This window comes from Carettochelys insculpta, chromosome 2 (genome assembly GCF_033958435.1).
Source record: "Carettochelys insculpta isolate YL-2023 chromosome 2, ASM3395843v1, whole genome shotgun sequence".
Classification (NCBI taxonomy): Eukaryota; Metazoa; Chordata; order Testudines; family Carettochelyidae; genus Carettochelys; species Carettochelys insculpta.
Genome location: NC_134138.1, coordinates 48,005,738 through 48,028,425, shown reverse-complemented (window position 1 = coordinate 48,028,425; position 22,688 = coordinate 48,005,738). Strand labels below are relative to the sequence as shown.

The window sequence follows — 22,688 nt, the reverse complement described above, 5'->3', positions numbered from 1 at the left end:
TCATTTTTTAAAAAAAAAAACAAAAAAACCCCCACACAATCAATTTATCACTGTTTGCAGATTCCAGGTCCCTCCTTCTCTTTTAAAGGCTAATTCTCGCAACCACTTGTAATTCTATTTTCCGAGTCTAAACACACACATTCTAAGTATTTGAACAGCTGCTAACCCCTGGACTCTTCTATGGACATCCAGAATGCATGGAGTTCAGGTTGCAGGTATGTGAGTAAAATATGTATTTAGACATGCAGTTAAGCTAGCCAAATGTCATAGTGGATCAGAAAACCAAGTACTTTGTTCCAAGCTGTGCTCTTTACTGGGTGTGAGCCATTTGGGCAAATGGGATCTTACTTGATGTTTGTGGGGTGGTTGTTTTGTGTTTCGGGGGAAATGCTTCAAAAGGGTCAAGGGCTGCCTTAATCTGTCTAAAGTAATATGTCTTTGAACCATGGGAAAATAAAATTTGATGTAGATTATAGTTTAAAGCTCAAGTTCAAGGGACACAGGTGGCAGGATAACTGAGGTAGTACCCTTCCTTCTGTTTATGGAGAAGAAATGGAAAGGCTCAAAATCCAGCCAAGTTGGGTATGACCAGGGCTGTTTGTTTACCTGGTGGCTCCTTGGTAGCCTACAGAGAGTTTGTCATGGTCTAGTTTCTAATTGAGAAATGCTTTCATCAGAGAAACTACGACCATCCTAATTGGCCGCCTTGTCAGCAGAAAGGCCAAGCTGAAACGAGAGTGAGGGACAGACGGGTCATTTTTCCTAGAGACTGGGCATTCTTGTTCAGAGACTTTTTTTTTGGAAAGGTTCCCTGAGGATGCTAATGCACTTGGCTGAAATCATGGAAAATATTTTTGGGTACCTAAGTTTCACCTTATGGCTATGGGCACAGTTGACTAAAGAGTCAAACAGGCTATTTTTCCCCTTGTCCACTCATGATGTGGGAAAGGAAGAGCTGAGTTATTCAATGGTGTATACAGCTTGATCCCAGTTTTGCCATTCCAGGGCATTCCTAGTCTTGTGCAACTCATCAGAATATACTGGTGGAAGAAGGAGAGAGAATCTGTTCTCCAGAACTCATATATGTGCTTGTAGAAACATACTTTGTGTTTTGTATTTGCATCATGGGGGAAGTATCAAGGACTAATATAATGGACCTGTTTGGGGATGAAAATCTCTAAATGGAAGGGGTGGCCTGCATAATGGGGAAGATCAGGCAGGTATACATCTTGAATGAGAATCTTTGCCCTTCTCTTTTGAAGAGAGGAGATTTAACTGGCAAGTGAAACTAGACCAGTAAACAAGCTCATCTCTTTGGAAAGCAAATTGGTTTCCACAAATGACAGAATTCTAGAAATGTAGAGCGGGAAGAGACTTGGGTAAGTTTATCTGTTTTGGGTCTCCTCCACTGAGGCAAGACTAAGACCATCCCTAACAGGAGTTCAAGAACATAAGGATGGGCATATAGTATCCTCTCTTCCTATAGTGGCCAATGACAGGTGCCCCAGAGGGAATGGACCGAATAGGTAATCGTCAAATGATCCATCCCTGACACTCATTCTCAACTTCTGGCAGAGGCAAGGGACACCGCCCCTGTCCATTCTGGATAATGGCCATTGAGGAACCTATTCCCATGAACTTACCTAGTTCTTTTAAGAACCTTGTTAATCTTTAGCCTTCACAACACCCTCTGGGAAGGCGTTCCACAGCTGACTGTGTGTTGTTGAACCTGTTCTTAAAATCGCCAGTGACCTAGATTCCACTCCCTCCCTAGGAAATTTGTGCTTAATGGCCCTGACGGTTAGGAAGTTTTTCCTGATAGCTAATCTAAATCTCCCTTGCTGCCATTTTTATGCCCATTACTACATACCCACAAGGGAGTGATGGGCCCTGAGAAACACCTGGCATAGACACCTGAAAGCAGATACTAAAAAGACAGGTCAGAACTGGAAAAGATCGCTCAAGACAGGATGCCAGCGAATGGTCATGAATGGCCTATACTCCAAGTTATAGGAGCGGAAGAGGCTTACTGCTATGTGCCCTGTCCTCTGTGCTTAAGGAGAACATTTTATGATGCGCCTCTTTTAGGGTGGGGGTGCTGAGCTGTGCCCCTCACTTCCCCAGGCTTGGATCACACCTAGGGTAGCAAACTCTCCTTGACTGGACACCATTGCTGCAAATGACATCTGGCCTGTTCAGTCAGTCAGAATTGGTAACTGAACCACAGTTGGCAGCAAATGCAGGGCCCCAGGCTGGCAGCAGGACCTAGGGCAGCATCGGAGCCAGTGGCTTGGATCCCGGGAGTGCTGAGGCTGGCAGGATACCAGAGGGGCTGCCCAGAAAGCAGGACCCGTGGCTGGTGGAGCTGGCCCTGGGCATGGGGAAGCTGGCAGGAAAGCGTGGTGATGCTGCAGCTCCCCACATGCTCCTATTTCCCATGCATATATGTGCCTCTCTCAAACGACCTTGAGAAGAAGAGGTGGTTTCTGTGTACTGTCCTCTTTGGTTTTTGTGATTTCTCCCCAGATAGTTTCCTTGCTTTTTTATTTACATAAAGTTTTTTTTCCAGGTTGGAATAGCCCTGGGTGTAGTTTTGTGCTGTCTTGCTGAATATGCTGCAATTTGGTGAGGCATGCTTATCTATCCTTTTGGTTCCTTTAGGTCTTTCCCCTCCTTCCTACTCACTTCCAGCTCCTGCAGCAATTATTCCAACAGAAGCTACCCTTTATCAGCCCTCCGTGCTTTTGAATCCACGAACGCTCCAACCCTCCACAGCATATTATCCCGCTGGCTCTCAGCTCTTCATGAACTATGCGGCGTGCTATCCCAGGTGAGGAAATGAGGCAGTCACAGAAGTCCCTTAACAGCAAATGTATGAAACCCGCTCAGAAGAATATTGGCTGCCATGCTGAGGGCATGTGCTGTAGGGATTGACCTGTGCTGTATTTGATAAGGGGAATCACTTCAGAATCTTCAGGAGTTGTTCCAGTTTTAGACTCTCAGGTAGCACTTTTTTTTTAGTGTGTGTAAGATATTGGTCACTTGACTAACATGTGACTTTTTGGTAAGTGACTTAGAAGCACAGTTGTTGCCCGTCTGGGGGAACTGCCCTCTTTATTAAGAGGCTTCCTGTGTTGAGTAAGAATCCCCTGGTTTGCATTTTAAAATTAGATTTGTACTAATGCACAGAATTTTCCCTCTTTCCTCCCTCAACTTTTGTCTGGCAGCTTGGGCTACGTCTACACGTGCACGCTACATCGAAATAGCTTATTTCGATATAGCAACATCGAAAGAGTCTATTTCGATGAATAACGTCTACACATCCTCCAGGGCTGGCAACGTCGACGTTCAACTTCGACGTTGGGCAGCACCACATCGAAATAGGCACTGCGAGGGAACGTCTACACGCCAAAGTAGCACATGTCGAAATAAGGGTGCCAGGAACAGCTGCAGACAGGGTCACAGGGTGGACTCAACAGCAAGCCACTCCCTTAAAGGGCCCCTCCCAGACACAGTTGCACTAAACAACACAAGATCCACAGAGCCCACAACTGGTTGCAGACCCTGTGCATGCAGCATGGATCCCCAGCTGCCGCAGCAGCAGCCAGAAGCCCTGGGCTAAGGGCTGCTGCACACGGTGACCATAGAGCCCCACAGGGGCTGGAGAGAGAGCATCTCTCAACCCCTCAGCTGATGGCCGCCATGGCAGACCCCGCTCTTTTGATGTTGCGGGACGCGGATCGTCTACACGTGCCCTACTTCGACATTGAACGTCGAAGTAGGGCGCTATTCCCATCCCCTCATGGGGTTAGCGGCTTCGACGTCTCACCGCCTAACCTCGATTTCAACTTCAAAATAGCGCTCGCCACGTGTAGCCGTGACGGGCACTATTTCGAAGGTAGTGCCGCTACTTCGAAGTAGCGTGCACGTGTAGACACGGCTTTGTTCTGACAGATTTCCTCCAGCTCCAGGATAAGTGCTTTTCAGTGACCATGTGCAGTTTAGGCAGAAGGAGTCATGTCAGTCTGTATCTTCACAAAACAAAAAAGCAGTCCTGTAGCACTTCAGAGACTAAAACGAATGATTTATTAGGTGATGAGCTTTCCTGGGACAGACCCACTTCAGATCTGGAAATGCTGTTAAAAGTAAACTGACAAAATGAAAATTTAACAAAGATGGGGAAAAAAAAGAAATGAAAACAGATGAATCAGGACAGAAGGAAGTGGGAGGGTACATTTATGATGGGGAAAGTCACTAGATAGATGTAAATAGTCCATGATGATTCCATGAAAGTTGCTGACTAATATTCTTTCCCTTCTCTCCCCTGCCCCATTTCTCTTCTCTGTGGGCTTCTTAGCTTTTCCTGATTAAAGGAAACAAACACCGGTCTCTTGTGGATGGGGTAGAGTGTGTTTAATGTATACTTCAGAGTCATGAGGGAACAGTTCATTCTGATTGGAACAGCCAAGTATTTCTTACTGTTAAGATTGTATGCAGGCCTGGTGTATGCTATAAAGTTATGTCAACCACCTGGTTTCAACCTAGTTGTGCATGTTTACATTTAAAGTTGTCTCTTGCTGGTGTGTGCGCCTCATTACAGTGACACAGTAACACTGGAACATTGAGTCATGATTGATATACTGAGGTCAATGCAGTACAAGTTGAAACACTGTTGCTTATGTCAACCATAATATTCCTCTGGCCGATGTTCCACAATGCCTCACACTAACAACTCTGCTCACAATGGTAAAGGCTGTTGGCCAGAGGCTGCAGAAACTAAACAGCCTCTCTGTCCCATAAATCTTTGTATATATTTGCAATGATGTTTTCTGATTGCCTGGCTTGGTGAGTGCACCTAGTTGCTCTCCCCTGTTGGGTGCAACAGCCCAGCTGGTCGTGCAGCCCACTTGCTCCAGAGGCACACCAGGATGGAGTAGACAGGAGATGGTGAATCTCTGTTCTTTCAAGGAGAAGTGGCTGTGCACGCACAGCTAGAGACCAACCAAAGAAGGTGGATCTCTGTGAGCAGGGTCTGCAGGCAAAAGGATACGACAGGCATTGGAACTGCTTCAGGCTATCAAAAGGCCAGTAAGGCCAACAGTCAATCTGGTGCTGAGCTTCAGACCACCTGCTTCTAAAAAGAGTTGAATACTGTACTTGGCAGAGGCCACCTCACCACCACTCCACAGACCCATGAGGACACCTCGGAGAAACTCAAGTCACAGGCCCTCAGCAATGGTGAATAAGAGGCAGAAAAGGATGGGGGATTTGAGACTGGGATATCCTGTCTCACTGTGTAGCTGGACCCTTTTGAGACTCCACCACCATCCAATTGGTTCTGGGAGTTGAGCATGAGTGAACCCAGTTCAGAGGAAGGAACCTTGGGTAAGTGTGTAAATTTAATTTCCGTTAAAGTCATGGTGGTCAGCTTATCAGGACACAGCTGTTGACTCTTCATTAATTTACCTGGCTTAGAAGAGGTATTGCTACTATTGAATTAAGGCATACAGCTAAGAAAACGGGCCCACGAGGAACAATTTTTTTTATTTTAATGTATACAGGGATGTCTCTTGAATCCTCTTGAATGATCTCAGTGAAGCTTTAATGGCGGTACTCGGCAGTGTTCTCCAGAAACTTTTTTTGGGGTGGCCACCTTAATCCTTCCTCTGATAAGGATACTGTCCCATGCTGGTCACTAATAATTTTGAGAGACAAAATGCAATTATTGGCCTACTTTTGTTGGCGAGAGAGGCGAACTTCCAAGCCAAACAGAGCTCTTCCTCAGGTCTGGGAAAGTGGTGAGCTGGGTACGTTACCTCCTGGCTTGAAAGCTTGTCTCTCCAACAGCAGTTGGTCCAATAAAAGCTGTTACCTCAGCCACCTTAGGGGTGTGTCTCTCCTATTGGGGAATTGACATAGCTACAACTGTACTGCATACAGAAATAACTTTGGCAGATGCCATTGCAATACACAGGCCAGCAGTGTACAGGCCCTGAAGGCCTCAGGACATCAGCAGCTGTGCTCTGTGATATCCTTAGGAGGGAGAGAGATCAGGTAAATTCAACACTGCCTATGATCAATGTTCTCTTTAACTATTCCTGTGCAATTGTGGAATTAATTTTATGTGCACCAGTGTGGAGGTGATGTGTGGTGGGCATCTAGCAAAGGCATTCAGACTGTGGGAGGGGACTTAAGGATGGGGCGGAGATTTCAGTGGGGGAAGTTCCAGTTTCTGGTGTGGGGCTGGTGAAGTGGGGCTCAGAATGTGAGAAGAAGCGGAGAGTAGTACTGGGGATGAGGCCGTCCGTCTGAGGGTGTGGGCTCTGGAATGGGACTGGGCAAGGGGAGTTTGGAATGCAGACCCTGGGCATTCTGCAGTGGGGAGAGGGGGCTGGGGACAGTCCTCTCTCCCATAGCAGCGTCTGGGCTTGGTGGGAGAGGCTCCTTCTCCTGGTCACAACAGCCCTTGGGCCTGGGGAGAGGTGCATCTGTGCAGCCCTTGTGGGCTGCTGCACAGCTTAGAGAGAACTTAGCTTGTGGTCCGTGCCATTGCCCGAAACACACAGGTTCCTGAAACAGAGCAGTTCATTCTCAGTTTTGCCTCCCTTGATGAGCAGTGCTCACCGGTTCTCATGGTACTTCGTGTGAGCATTCTGAAGCACAAGTGTCTAAGAATTTCTGGTGTTAAATTTTTGGAGAACAAGAGAATGGAGTTCTGAATCTTCACTTTCACTTTCCACTGTGATTATACTGATCATAGTACCTCCGTTTTATCAGCAGGTGCAGCCATTGCAGACTTGAGGGGGTTTTCTCCTCCATCCCCATGGAACACCTGAGCCAGATGAGGGGGAAAAAAGAGAACTTAGGATCTTGCTGAATGTGTCATCCTGCAAGCTAGTGCTGCATCAAATCATGAACAAGGGGCCTGGAAGGTGAAAACTGTAGTCAACTTGTGGAAGACCTAGGAATCGTAGAAGGAATAAGCAGAAGCTCCAGAACATAGTAGAGCTTCTCCAGCAGCACAGCTAGATGCCACAGACTCTGCTGGACCTATAGGTTCAACAATTGTGGGCTTGCCTCCCTTTGCACTTCATGGAGAACTCCATTACAGCATCTCCCTATGTTGCTCCCCTCCAAGGTTCCACATGGTATTAGGGGTCCACATCCCTATCACTTCGCCCTGAGGGACATTAAGGATAGCCACACTTTTCTCATACACTGACCTGAGACTCCTGATTGCTGTACATGTAGCAAAAATGGACATGAATGTTCTTTCCCCTTAAGTTCTTCTCCACTAAGTTGTTCTTAAATTGCACAGACTTCTTCTTGGACTGATTTTGTTGCTGAATAAAATTGTATTTGAAAAAAGAATTGATCTTTATTCTTTCACAGCATACACTGCAGAGAGCTTAGTGTTTCTGAAAACACCCTCTTGTTGCTGTACAGCGTGCCCACACATAGGATCAGTGAGCGATATGTACATGCACAGGAAACACTGTGAAATTTACACTATACATCACACAATTTTTAATAGACCCTGAAATAGCAGGAACCAAGTAGATCACATTCCACCACCATGCTCAGTGCTGAGCTCTTCTAATAGCTCTTGTCTAGTTATTGAAACACATCAAACAGTCACTCTTTTCCCCCCCCTTTGCTTCACAGATATTACACAGACGTCAGGCACTTTCTCCCCCCACTTCCCCAAACACACACCAATCCAATCTTGTGAGTGAAAGGATGATGGTGTTGCTGTTTTTAATCTGCCAAAATCTCATCCAGCTGTCCTTCATCTGCCGAGCTGATGAATCTTTTCCTTGGTTCTGAGGTGACCAGCATACACCTGCACAAGCCAAGGGAACAGCTGGTGATGGTGAACCCCCTGGTGGAAAATCTCTGCTTGTAGTTCTGTTTTGAACAGTCCTGTGGTTTTTTGAAGATGTTTATATCATGCACCACCTCTGATGGTGGCTCGGCTGTGATGATGCACCAACAACACTTCATAATCATTGAAAAATAGTCCTTTCTTAGCATTTCTCTGCAGCAAGGTCGTCTGGTGCCAAAATACAGCTACACATGTCCTCTATTGCTTCATTGCAGTTTGGGAACCCCTTTGCTGCAGATTCAGCTAATCTGTCCTGCGTTCTGAGTCAGAATCCCGCATAGCAGGAGACTATCAATGGCCCCCAAAAAAATGGATTTTTCATGTCCAGTGTGATTTCGCCCCCACTGGTAGGAATCCAGCTCTACAAGTTTCAACAGTGCAGTTGCTGCTCACTACTGCAGTGTTAATGCAGCTACCTATTTTAGTGTCCCTGCATGGGCAGGCTGGGGTGAGCTCAGCGCACAGATCCAAAAATGTCTCCTTGCATCTCCAAAAGTTCTGCAGCCAGAGTTTGTCATCCCAAGCCTCTAGGATGTGACCCTGCTGGTCAGTGCCTGTTTCTTGAGCCCAGAAGCTGCATTCTACCATCTGCAGCTGCTCTGAACAACCACCACCTTGAACTGGTTTGTGCTATCTCCCGCTGCAGTCTGTCCTCCGAGAAACAGTGTCTCCCACTAATTCGGTGGTTCTTACAGCTCTGCAAGTATTGGAGGACTTTGTGTTCTGTTCTCACAACACTTGCAACAATAGTGCAGAACTGTTCAGGCTCTTTGCTTCTGTCAGAGATGGTGGACAGCAAGGAGGGCCTTGTAGATTTTAAAAAGGTACAAAAACTATGGAACGTACGTGGTTGCTTGTTGAGTAGTTGACTCCTTGCTTCTAGTGACCCTGTGCAACTCCCATCTGCTTGGTTGTCTTTTCGGGAAGTTTTGGCAATGACCAATAGGTGCTGGCTGGTGGTGGGTAGCACCATCCACCCTAGTGTGGTGACCCATATGGGTGTTTATTACCATGAAGCTGAAGTGCAGGTTGAGCTCTGGCATAGCTGAGCAACAGCCCAGCAGTACTGCCCTTTACTTTAAACTAACGACTTTGAGGAGATTGGTGTCATCAGTGCAGTCACCACTGTTGGTACTTTCTGAGGATACGCTCTGCCAAGGGCAGGGTCTATCCTGCTGTCCTCTCACCTTTGTGGATCTCTCACTTCAAGCTTCCTCTTTGTGACTCAGCATCCTGGTGGGCATCACTATGTTGTTTTCCCCTTCCGTGGGGTAATTGCCTTTCCAGAACAAATTGTCCTTAGCAGTCCACTGCCACGTCCCCAGTGGCTGGTAAAAGAACCTGTCTCTTCCCTCTACTCTGGTTCTAACTTAGGGCATTCCAGCCAGCAGCTAGGGCCAGTGCTGCCCCATCTTGCTGTATTTTTTTGTTTTTTGGGTTCGCCCCACTTCCTGGCTGGTCCTATCTTCTTGGCTTCCCTGCCAGTGCTAGATTCACCTGGCTTCTAACACCATCTTTTTTTGGGGATTGACAGCAGCTTGCTTTTCTACAGCTCCTATCTGTTGCCAGTTTCTTGGTTTATATAGGCCCCTAAATCTGAAACCTACTTCCAATCAAGTCCATGTTCCCTGACTGCTCCTCCAGGTACAGCTTGTGGAGCCTATTGGTCTTCTTTCTAGTCCTGTCAGGGGTAGAGACCTGTTTTACAGATGGGTTATATTTTACTAAACCAGTATGGACCGCTCATATTTATCAGCCCAGGAAAAAATGTAAAGTGGAAATTTCAAAATTAAATCCTCTTAAAACTAAGTTTTGTTACACTTGCCTGTCATGTTGCTTGCCAGACTTGGCCACTGAATGTAACAGCAGGGAAATGAATAGATAAGCACCTCCTAAAACTTGCATGGGCCATATTTTAAAAAAAAAAAAAAAAAAAAAAAAAAAAAAGCCCTTCTCAGTAATGGAAGCATATCATTCTAACACAGCAACCCTAATTCTGACCAAAATTACTATTCTTTCTTTGTCTTTCAACAAACAACCCTTCTGGAAAAAACAAACAATGACCCTGTAGAGCAATTTATGCAGACGTGAGGGTCTATCAGTGCAGACCCCCTGCACTGCAGTCAAAGCATTCTTCGTAGGCGGAGAGGTCCTACAGCAAGGTGGTCAGGGCCTGTAGGTACACAGTAATTTTGCATTTTGATCTACCTCAGAAACAAATCCAAATTCCCCTATGAAATTATCTTTAACTGACAGTTGCGTTCTATCCCTGAGAAGCTAAATGTGACACTATTGCAAAGACTATGAATTGTAAGTGCTTTACCTTGAAATTCCATTTTCTTTTTGTATGTGATAGCATCTGTAAGGGCCCTAGCTAAATACCTTCTAATTATTAGGAAAAGTGTTCATTTAACAAATTTGTGGTTTGGGTAGTTGAAAATAAAAGCCATCATATAGAAAGAAACATTTATTTAAGCAGTATAAGACTAACTCCACCGGTTTTTGTAAATGATGAAGGAATTTGGTTTTGTCCTTGAGTATCCTTTTTTCTCCCTCAGTTGTCTGGAATTTAGAATAATGCAGCAAATGTGAACTAAGTGCAAAGAGAAGGAATGGGTCTCCTCAGTGCTAAATTGTATATTTAAATGTGTGGACATGGAAAAGCAATAAGGAGTTGAGTGGCTAATGACCAAACCGTGGCCTATAAATCTAGTAAGTGAGCATTTATGCAAAGAAGAAAAGCCTCCTTGAGCTACTACCAAAAGGTTGAATAGCTCCTTTTGACAATGTAGAGGATTACTACGACTGAATGAATGTTGATGTAGTATTCTTTGCTTTTCTTCTTTAATTCTGACTATACCATCCTAGCCCTTCAAGTTTTGTGCTTGTCATAAGCCCCTGAGAGAGACCATTTCAGCAGTCTTTCTTTCAATGTACTAGATAACTTTTAGTAGTAATAAAGCTGCTTAACGTAAAGGAATATGGGGGAGGGCAGCAGGAGGGAGAAATTGAGGCCCTGTCTACATTAGAGTGGAGTTGACTTGTTACATTGATCATAAACCACTGTAATGACATCATTCGTACACGTTCACACAATGTGTCTAGTGTCAGTGAAGTGCACCCCCAGTGGGTGAGCAGTGTGCAACACTTGTCAAATCCTCACCTTCCCGCATGAGGAGTCCTGGGAATGAAGCACAAGTGCAGCTTGAGGCAAAATCCCCACCTCCATGATGCACTATATTCCAGTCCCTGATTCAAAGGGCTTTCATTCCATTTTTCAGCTGGTGCCTGTAGACTTTGCACCTGCCATCTCCTCCTCAAAGCATGCACCTGCATTGCTCGCCAGTCTTGTGATAAGCGTTGGGAAGGCGTAGCGGATCATGCAGTATTTCATGTGCTGTGAATTTGAACAGGAATCCGTGGCACACAACAGGGCAGGCATCATGGAGGGGAACAATTCAAGACTGATGTTGTTTGCAGAGAGCTGCATGCGATGGGCTGCCACTACTGGGCTTGGGAAACAAGTACGAAGTGTTGGGATCAGATTGTGATGCAGGTAAGGATGACAAGCAGTGGCTGCAGAACTTTTCTAATTGCAAAGCCACCTTCTGGGGTATGGAATTTGCCCTCGCCCCGAGAGCTGGTTGGCCTCCCTTGCCTTCTGGTATGCCTGTCTCAGCTCCTCACTCTTAGCACATCACAGCTCTGTCCCATTTGTACCCCTTCCCATCCCTGTCATGAGCAAAATTTCTACAGCTGTAGTTGAGCTACAGCCATACAGCCTCTTCTCTCCATATACCCAACAGATTCAGCACCTCTGGTGTGCTCCAGTGGGGGAGCCCATTTGCTGTGAATAGCTGGGTGGTCAGCTGGGAAGATGTGAAGTGAGGTGTCCATGCTGAGGAAACAGGAAATGGATTTTTAAAAATTCCTACTGCTTTAAAGAGTGCATGTCTGTGTACCTGGCTGCAGGACAGAGGAGTAGAAATTGCTGATCAGTGTGGGCATGATGGGCATTGTGGGACACCTCCTGGAGGCTGCATTAGGGTAACATGAGCATGTGCAGTGTCTACACTGTGTCACTCTAACTTTTTGTCTTTGCCACTCATTGTGAAGGTTATATTATATTTGGTGTAGCAGCAGAGTTAAATCAGTAGGAGGAGCATTGTTGCACATACATCTCCACTGTTGATAAAACCTGACTTTTGTCAACAAAACTGTTGTATAGACAAGGTGTTAAAGTATCTACTCAAGTGTTGGGAGGGAAAATAAACTATCTGGGGTCTAAACTCTAAAAATAACCTTTTATCTATCTCAACAGCTTGGTCTGACAGCATGTGCACAGTCTCTAACTCTGTTTCCATTCTTTTGCAAAAGCCTGGGAGTAATAGGATTAACAAGGTGGCTTATTGAATGAATTCTCAATAGACAATGAATTTATTTGTAACTTTGTCAATGGTGTTGTGCCTAGAAAAATGGACAACCACACTTTAAAAATTTTTTGCTTTAGTTTTTGTTTTGTTGAACCACCTGCTGTGGGACACTCTCGTGTAACTTTAAATTGTTGCTAAAAGGACACTGTTTTCTCCCTCTCCACACCCTCTGTTTCTCTCTGGCATCCATCCAGTTCTAATATTGTTTTGATCATTTTAAACCGTGGTTCTAATCTTCCAACAGCAAAGTTCATGTTAAAATGCTCACCTTAATCAGAGCTACATTTTAAATACAATTCACGTCTCGGACAGGTGAGAAGAGCCTTCTGTCTTGTAAATTGAGATGCTGACTAAAATAGGAGCTAATACAACTGGCTGCTTAGAACACGTTGCTTCTGGAATTTAAAATCAATTCCCTTAAAAAAGCAGGAGGATGCTTGCAAACCTAGACGCTGTCTCAAGCTCACACAACATGAGCATCTAAGGACTGTAGTTACTTGTTGGTGAGCTTGCTTAATAGATTGTTTTGGGTACCATGATGCCTGCTCCTAGTGGCTGACATCAGAGAGAATAAGAGCCTGTGGGTTACTGGAATTTTCCTTTAACTCAGTGCTAAGTGATGAAAGGCCAATGTACAAGAACGGACAAGTTGTCATTGGGAGTAGAAGTCATGAGTTTATTAAACTTCTTTCACAATTGGTGTCCTCAGCAGAAAGTCAGGTTTTCTCTTGGTACTTGTAGTGCAGGAAATGAATTAATCACAGACTTGCCTGTTTAGAGGCATATGTAAAACAGTGTGGTAGCCATAGTGCTTCACATAAATTTGTTCCTTCTTCTGAGTGCAATAGTACAGTAAGCCCTTGAGTTGCATGGGACTTGCATTCTTGCAACCCCCACATACTCTAATTGTCATGCAAGTTGAGGAGAGACAGGAACCTGGCTGCTGCCTGGTTCCCAGCAACCCTGGGCTTGCAGGAGCTGGGAAACTGACCAACCCATTAGGGCTGGTCAGTTTCTTGGCTCCCAGAGTGGCAGGGAGCTAGGAATCAGGGGCCAGCCTGGTTCCAGTCTCCCCACTGCTTGCAGGACCTGGGAAACTGACCAGCTTGTGACTGGTCAGTTTCCTGGGTCCTGCCAGTGTAGGGCAGCTGGGAACCAGGCTGCTGCTTGGATCCTGTCTCCCTGCTGCTTGTGGACGTGGAAACTGACGAGCTCATGGTTAGTCAGCTTCCCAGGTCCCGCAAGCAATGGGGAGCTTCCACGCAGCCCATTCCCTCACAGTCCCTCCACACACTGCCCACTCCTTGCTTAACCATGACACACACATGCACGTATCTCGGGGGGTTACTGTAGTTAAAGCTTCTGAAGATTATTCACATATTAAACTAGTATATTGCAGACCATATCTTGTGCTTATATAGCAGCCAGCATGAGACCTTGATCTGTTAGTCTGCATGAGCAAAGCATTGATGATAAAGAACAAGTGTACTTCAACAGCTAGTCATGGAGGAATGGAAGGATTCTTAGGGAGAGATTTACAATTTGCCACAGACTTCCTGTGGGTCTTGTCAGGAGGCTGTGGGGTGAGGGAGTCGATCTCTGCCAATTTTACTAATCTCTAGAACAATACTGGCCTCTAACTTTGACGTGTGACATATGCAGCTTTCACTGGGATCCTTGAAAGGTTCTGAAAGTGCCATCTATATTTATGTACATCTAAAGGGAGTGAAAACCAAGATGAATTTCTGAATATTCAGTGGAGGAAAAATAACTCGTGTGGAAGACAACAGCTGCGGTTTAAATTACATCACTCTGCATGAGGTGGTAGTTGATTTTGGATTTCAAAACAGACGGCGTACCTGTCACTTTGTGCACTGTGGTTCTGTCAGTCAAACTTCCACAACATCTTGCAGTGTAACTAAATGTTATGTAGCAGTGATGGCAACCTAAAAGCTCTTGTGATTTGATATTGGTCATGGTGATCATAGGCTTAGACTTGTAAGATTCCATGTTCCAATATCTCCAATTCTTTTTTGGTTGTTTTTGCTTTGTGTGTAACTGGAAATACAGGTTACATGCTTATTGGCATGTTTCAGTCCCTAGAGGAGACTTTTTTTCCAATAACAGTTAGCGAAACCTTTCGCAGAGCACCAAGTAATGCCCAGTCTTCGCTAAATATTGCCCAATGGCAGGCTGCTAGAGTTCCAAAAATTTATTCAAATCCAAACATTCCCAAAGTACAGGCAGAGAGGTACTGCGGGGCCTATACCTGTCACGTGTATTTTCCAATTCTTTTGTTTTAGCCAGAGAGAGAGTGATTATGCACTGAAAAGTAGCTGGAGATGCAGTATCCGTTAGCTATGCCAGGGTATTTCGTTAAATAGAAAATGTTGATAGCAAACATGAAAAAGTCATCAATTTCTAGTGACTTCTCAGTGTTTCAGAAGGGCAGTTTAAAATACAGGTTAGTAAGCTACAGCCACAAAAATCTAGAAGGAGGAGCATTTTTTGTGGAGAATAGTTTTGTATCAATATCGATGTTTAAATGGCAGATAGGGAAGTCTAAAAAGATACTTGTACAATTTTAGAAAGAGCTTGGCTCCAAAACATTGCTTGTGTTCAAAATCCATTATCTCTGATCTTTATTGATGGCAATTCACTAAGGAATGATGCACTAGTATGGCTTGTCTTATGTTGCAGGTAAAATACTACACTAGATGGTCAGTTAGTATAGAGACCTCATATAGGTCCTAATTCTAAAAGAGTTAAATAGCCTGTTTGTAAAGCTGTAGTAAATGTAAAAGGCTTCACAGCACCATCATAATCATTTTTCCAAGTAGTCTGTACTGTTTCCCATTTAGCGAGTCAGCTGTCTTTCTGAAATATTGATAAAAGTGTTCCTATCTGGATAGAAAAATACACAGTTCTGTTCCCGTCTGGTTCTGTTTAAAAAATAAAAAAAAAAAAGCATGGCAAGTTTTGTGAGTTCAGGGTGTAACATTTGGCTGGAACACTTGTGCTAACTTGAGCAACTTCTTTAAATATATGTGAAATCCACTTCATGTTCGAAGCTTGAAGTGGTACATTACTGTGTATCATATGCCAATGGGAGTTTTGTAAGTTTAAAACTGCTAGGGGAAAAAGCACTATCCTAGAACTCTGTCTCAATAGTGATGCTTACAGAGACTGTGCTTTAAGTTTGTACTGCAAGCCAAACATCCCAAGGAGGTTTTGAAAGAATCCTGAGGGGGTGATCATCCAAAATTGAAGGAAGATTGGTTACTGTAAATAGCATACATAGCTTGATCTTTGGGAATGACTGAAGATGAATATGCTGTGTCAATCACCATTTCTGTAACTGGGGTCTCCCAGAGTCCCCTGGGGTACACAGGCCTTGGTGATGAACTCCTTTCCTCCTTCTTGGGGTGCCTTCAGCACACAAGACACAAGAAGCCTGCCTTAGCCCCTCTGGATTTTAAACTATCCTGGCTCTGTGTCATTCCCAGAAGTAGCCAGCAAGTACTTGTAGCCCAAGATGTGGGGCACAGGATGTCTCCACGCACTGCCCTTGCCCCAAGTGCTGACTTGGCTGCAGCTCCCAGCCAATGGGAGCTGTGGGGTCAGTGCTTGCATGCAGGCGCAGCACTTGGAGACCCTGAATGCCCTGTCACAGGAGCCATGGTCAGGGACATGCCAGTCACTTTCAGCAGCCTCATAAGCTAAGCACTGCCCAGGTGAAGCCTGCACCTCACTCCAAACATCCTCTCTCAGATGGTACCCCTGCTCTTCATTTCCAGTATTACTGGCTTGAAAAGTGTCTTTCATTTAAACTGTGAGCTTTCTATAAAGCAGACTTCTGTGTGAGCCCTTGGGAAGCTCTCTGGACTGCAGCTTAATATATATGGTGCTGCCTCTTATTGCAGACAGCTAGTCTTAAGACCTTCTTACATAATACAAGTCTAGGTGTGCGTCAAGAATGTTATATTGCTACATACCTTCCTGCCTCCACCTAAAACATGCAAGTACTTGAACCTACTGGATACTGGCACAGTTACATCAGCAGAAAGAATCCATCCTGATTCTCAGCGCACTCGTGCTGAAGACTTCTTTAAGGTGAAGCTTCTCTTGCCAAGGAGTATTCCAACTTTAGGTCCAACTGAACTGGTGCTGTGCCTTTAAAACTCCTATGCTTAGGGGGTGGCTAAGGAGATGTCCAGATAGGAAATTTTATACTTTCATATTGTCCACACAGAGTGGTGTACTGGTATAAAACTACCATGTTTTAACTGGCAAAACTTTCCCATGTAGATGAGACCTAAATCTGGGTTCAAGTCTTACCTTGCATCCACATTAAGGCTGTAGCTATGCCATGGCTGTAGCTTGGTTGACCAATGAATGCTTCCATTGAAGTAGCTGCTGTCGCTTGAGTAATTAGTGTTCAGTAGTAATGGGGAAACCCACCCATTGCTGTAAGAAGTGTCTATACTACTGACACTGTTTGCTATGCCATCATAATGCCTGTAGCCTAGATGCAGACTGAGAAAGAACTGGCTTAGTTAAATAAGGTCAAACTAAACTCTACTGTTTTTCCTAGTTAAGACCTGGTCTGTGTCTTCATTGCAAAAAAGTGAGCTAGCTCTCTCATGTTTAAAATTCTAGTGGAGACAAAATATAGATAGCTTATTCTTGACTAGCTATAACAATGTAAAAACTCTGTACTTTGTCACCGGAAGGATTTTTAGAGAGAGCTCTTGATGTGAAAAAGCACACCCCCTTTGCAGCAAACTCATTGTTTAAGGATTAGTTGTTTGTCTCGTTCAGTTCAGGGAGAAATCACTCCATCGTGCTATATGCTATTTTCAGTCAGACCTTCACGGGGAAAGGAAGAGATGGCAATGGTCTCTTTGTATGCTGATTCTACCAGGGTGCAGGGACCCCTATAGCCTAAATAATCTTCTTACTCTCTTTGTGCATTTGAGGTACAAAGCTTTGCAGTTTATAATAGCAAAAGACTACACATGTTCTTGTATTCTTGACCACTCTATCAAAGGGGGTAATGTTAGTTGAGATGGTGCCACCAGCTAGTCAGTTGATAGTTTATGGAGGGAAAAAATCTCTTCAGTCCTTGAGGCAATAATTGATTTGATTTATACTGATTAGGTTGCAGTACTATGAACATAAATATACCCTGGACTTTCATACGTCTGTTTCTTTAGTGCATAAGAAATATGGTGGTAGTTGCCAGACCAGAACACACAGATCTGTCAGATGAAATACCTGATGTCATTAATTGTTCTTGCTAACTGATGCAGAAGACAAAAGCATAAAGCCCCATGGTTCTGAAACGTTTTGGTGGAAGGAAAGGAGGATTTCTCTTTACTCCCAGATAAATAGCTTAACTAGGTGTCGTGATTTTAAACTGTTTTTTTTTTTTAAACAACATTGTTCCATCTAGCATATATAATATTCTTTGAGAGCAGCACCTGACTGTTTGTTTGTGTGAGCCAGCTCCACGTTTCCTGTAAATTTATCATGGTGACATGGAATGATCCAGCTTGGAGTACTGCAGTGAGTCAGGAAATAATAGCTGACTTAGTGGGGAAAAGGCCTTGGTTGACCTGATTATTCTGATCCTCCTCCAGCACACCTGTGTACAGCTAAATGCTTGATTCCTGAGAATGGGATTACAAACTAATGCAGGTAGCGCATGAAATGTCATTTATTGGTAGATCTGGACTGTAATACTGCTACTACCTAAGTAGTACACAATCTTAAACTGCAATATTGACCATCTTTATATAGTTCTTGTCTTGGATTTACTAGAACAAAATCATTCAGATATCTTTTTCAGCTGAACTGTTGACCTGGAAATGGGCTGCATCTGAAAGTAGATAAATGCAGTGCTGAAAAGCTACCAGATTAGTATGCTAGCTTTCCAGATGTGGAGGGTGGGGGGTTGTTTTGCAAAACGGCACATTTAACCCTTAATCCTAAATTAACCTACTTCTTACTGTTCATCTTCCAGTCCCCATAGCTGTGTAATACTCGGTTTAACTTCTCGTCTCGTACCAGCTTGCTTGATGAAACCTCTTAAAGATCCTCTCCCATAGTGTCATCCTGTACGTGCATTCTATCTCACTTGATAGCTCTTATCTCTTGTTTCAGTAGTGATTTGAGTGCTATCGCTGCTGAATAATTCTTTTAGTGCTACATAGAGATGAGAGGACCACGTACCCTAAGATTTGAACAGATCAAACACTTAGAAAGAATAGGGGAAGCAGGGTAATAGGCAAACTGTGCGTCATGGTATTTTTTTCAATGTGCAATCAGTGTTTGATAATGCCTGCCAGCATCTTTACTGGAGGTATCTTGGTAAAAAGTGAATCTTGAAGAGTTTTTTGGTGGAGGTCCTGGTAGGCTTATTAATTAGTTTTGAGGGTAACAGCTTGCCATAAGGGTAGTGGAAGAAAGTGTGGAGGTACTCGTGAACCTGGCAAAATGGGCAAACTGATGTTAGACAAGTGTCAGCAGCAGAGCAAATGAGTGGGGCTGACTTGACACATGCAGATACATACAGAGGAAATTATTGCAGGCTCTTCTCATCTTTGAACTTCTGTACAGTTGTCTCAGGAGGAAGGAGTAGGGACAAGAAGGTGCTAGCTTTAGTTTCATTCAGTATAATGATTTGTTTAATGCATGCATCAATAATTTCTGATCAGTCTGTAAGGCTCCACCTAGTGGCCCAATTGTCAACTTCACCCTTCGGAGAGTTGAAAACAAGTGCACGTTGCTGAATCACATATCTGCTAACCTCAGCGTGGCTAACACCTTGTTACATTTGTACTGTGTGTGTTGATAGGTAACTGGATTTTTAGAGTCTTTGTCTTCTGAGGCTGTGTTCTCAAAATTGCCCGAGCCTTTTATTTGAGACTGGTCCCAGTCTCGTTTGACAGCGTTCTGTTTCTGTAAGTTTGCTTACTTCAGTTCACTGAGTTATTAGATGAGATGATTCTGCAGCATTGCTGCTGTAGCTGAGATTTTTGCATTCCAATGCCATGATGACAGGAACATTACAAATACTTAGATTTGTAAATTTTGTTGTCTGAACCGTGCCCCGAACTTCAGCAAAATCGTGGCTGCCTTCTCCTGGTTCTGTTTTCCTTGCTTCTGATCATGTTCATGTTGACTTGCATTCTAGCATGCAGCAGAGGATGGACTTGTACACACAAATGACGAGACCAGGGCATTGCCCAAAGAATGGATTCGCATTTAAAGGTCCAAGCAGTTAGACTTCATTAGAGACGGTAAGGAGAAAAGACTCAGGTTATTACTTGAGCTGTCCAATTGCTGTTTAACTGCTTTCAATTACTCGTTTGTATAAGGATCTTGCCAGCTGTCAATGTATTCTCCTTTGAATATTGCATGCTGTCTTTCTAATCTTCACAGAATGTACAGTGTCACTTACTGACTTTAAAAGGGTCTCTTGGTTCCCTGATATCACTTGCCTATCTAAAGCCGTTATAGGCACAACTGACACTTGAGGCGTAGAAGGTCTACCTCCCAGATCTTATAAAACCACAGTGCATTGCCATTGGTGTTGGAGTAATTAGTTTTAAGATGAAAATAAGGGTGAAGACTTAAAGGAAGACCATCTTTAAAGTAAAGCATCTTAATCCTAAAGTTGCATCTTGAGGTAAAATATGAATTTGGCAGTGCTGTGAAGTAGTGGAAAATGACTTTCTGCCTCACAGACGTTACCTCTCAGTTGCACCTGAATTTAACTACCAACATCTATAGTCATGAATTTGCAAGACCACAGTAAACCCCTGGACTTCTACAGTTGGTGGCTTATGAAAGCATTGAAGTGGCCTAATTGGTGGATCAGACCAATTCAGTGTCTCTTGAGTGTGGCTTGTATGATGCTCTAATACAGGAACAGTCAATTGATGAAGTCAGTTGAAGAGAAAAACTAGTGCAGAAAAATGCAAGCTAAGCTAAACTAAACAGCAAAGTATTCAAGACACAGCATACATGCTTTGACATATGCATTAGTTCTAGGATAGAGCACTGCCTTAAACTCACTCTTGGATGCCACATGTCATTTGATTTTTTTTTTTTTTTTTTTAAAAAAAAAAGAAGATATATTCAGGAGAAAAGTTATGTCCCGTCCTCAACAAATGTAATTTGTGGTCTGCCTTTCCATCTGCATAAAGGAGGGATATCCCATGGGCATAATTAATTTCTTCATGTAAATCTTCACTTCATATCATGTTGCTACTACACCACCAGTGTAATTCTGTTCCCTTTAAATCTGCGTGGAAAAATTCTCCACCATAGCAGTTTTAAACTAGATAAAACATTTCAACAGACTGGTTTACCCATACAGATTCATTAGCCATTCTCTAAAGGCTAATATAATGGTCTGATATTGTAGTATTGTGTTTTGTTGAATAAATGGAGACTCATGTTTGAGTGAAGTATATCCCACCTTCTTTTAGTAAAAAGCAATAGTTTTTGGATGTAAAGCATTATGTGTGATAAGGAAGCTTCCTAAAATAATTTCCACTGTTTAATTTGTATAACTTGTTTATTCATCTTGTAAAAAGAAATAGATTGTAGGCTAAGGAAACAGTGGATAAGAGCAGAACAAAACTCGTGGTCCTAATGTTCAAATTTAATTGTGTACTTCATGCAGATTCCTCCTAGCTTTCCGAAGTTTGTGAACAACTACAGCCAGACAACTGGAGATGTTGGTTACATTCCTAGTTCTTCTATTGCCCAAGCCAGCTGTTCACAAGAAAAACCAGAGAACCTTGGAAATCATCATATGGACCTGTATCTAATTTTTTAAAAATGAAATACACAATATCCACACAAACTGACATACACAAATTGTCACTGGAGCCACTGAGCCCATCACTGAGAGCACAAGTCCTGGTTTTTTGGGTTTTTTTTGTTTGTCTATACAGAAATTATTAGTGTTTTCCACATGAAGAGAATTATAATTTAAACATTGTAGATTGAGGACATTATCTTAATATACAAAAGTAGGTTTGAAACCTCCAATTTATCCAAGTTTTTTATCTAATTTGCACACAGTTTAAAGCTTTTAAATTATATATAAAAGGACCTTTTCCTAGTGAAGTCAACATTTTTATAAAGCACTGCTTTCTTGTCTTGTAAATATTTGATTGATCTGTGCAAAAACCCTTCTGTATACTTTGTCATATTCTAGCCAGGCTTACTTTACGCAGTGCAGAAATTATGAATGTAAAATGGATTACCTGAAAATTATTGTAACTTTGTAAAATACATGAAGTATGAAATGTTAAATGCTTTCATCTTGTGCATTGCTTATGTATAATGTACATTTAAGTAAATTTTACATAAAGTATAATGGGAAGTGATCTCAGATCAGACTGCAGTGGGAATTGAAAGATGGATGCAGCTAGCTTCAGTTGACAAAAGCTAACTACACCAATCCCATTGCTGATCTACCCATCTTGCCACTTTCCAGATTCTTGGTGTGATGAGTGTTAAATAGCTTTTTATCCAAAAGACTTTCTCATGATCTATTACAAGACTCAACTTCAGAGAAGTTCTAAAAATCAGTGAGAGGCCTGGCTGGCTTGATTTGGTAATGAGAAATGGAAACTCTCTCCTCTAGGTTACCGGTTCTTATCTAGCTCTCAGCGGTAGTAACTGAAGGATGATGTTCACCTGTCAGTCATCAGTTATATGTTCATGCTCTGTGCTATTTATTGATTGGGCAGGCTTCCATTGGCCAGATATAACCAACATTACTAGCAGTCTGTGCAGAGAAGCCACAGTCTGAGGACAGACTGATATTCTTAATCTCACTTAAGTGATGTTCTTCTAGAACAGATGCTATACAGTTTTGCTAATAGGCCACACATGTCTGAAGTCTCCCCCTCTGTGTGCATGTACCCGTTTCAGCTTCTAGTTCTGTCAGACTGCCTCGTTCCATGAGTTTTAAGCTATTTGTTAAAACACCAAGGAAGAAGAAAAATCCAATTCTCCTGAATTTGACTAAAAATGAAAAATATTTTAGATAATGAGGCTTTGGGTACAATAGAGGTCAGTTGTTAGAAGGCATAGGTGGGACTACCTTACTCTCTGTTCAAAATATTGCCAGAGTCCTGGATTTCAAACTGACTTCTACAGCAGTAGCTGTCTCAAATCTTAAGTGGCGCTTAGCAAACAGAACAAGTAGTCTTGTGGCACCTTATAGACTAACAGATATTTTGGAGCATAAGGTTTCGTGGGCAAAGACCTGCTTCATCAGATGCATGAGTGGGGGCGTGGTTTGAGGGGTATTTAAAGAGTGGCTGAAACCACCCTCCACCCCC

At 43.3% G+C, this 22,688-nt stretch overlaps 1 protein-coding gene across 8 annotated transcripts in view; it reads left to right on the top strand.

The window, feature by feature from the left end:
• ESRP1 (epithelial splicing regulatory protein 1) overlaps positions 1-21,746 on the top strand; it is a 52,880-nt gene extending 31,134 nt beyond the window's left edge. For 4 of the 8 annotated variants that reach the window (XM_074985695.1, XM_074985696.1, XM_074985694.1 and 1 more), the window contains 3 exons: positions 2,662-2,830; positions 19,517-19,622; positions 21,014-21,746. In XM_074985695.1, coding sequence (XP_074841796.1) covers positions 2,662-2,830; positions 19,517-19,607 — 260 coding nt within the window. In that variant the 3' untranslated portion in view covers positions 19,608-19,622; positions 21,014-21,746. Of the gene's footprint in view, positions 1-2,661; positions 2,831-4,357; positions 5,386-6,777; positions 7,341-19,516; positions 19,623-21,013 lie in introns of those variants that run through there. The other 4 variants (XR_012644164.1, XR_012644163.1, XM_074985697.1 and 1 more) reach the window with 2 other exon arrangements.
• The last annotated feature ends 942 nt before the right edge of the window (positions 21,747-22,688 follow it).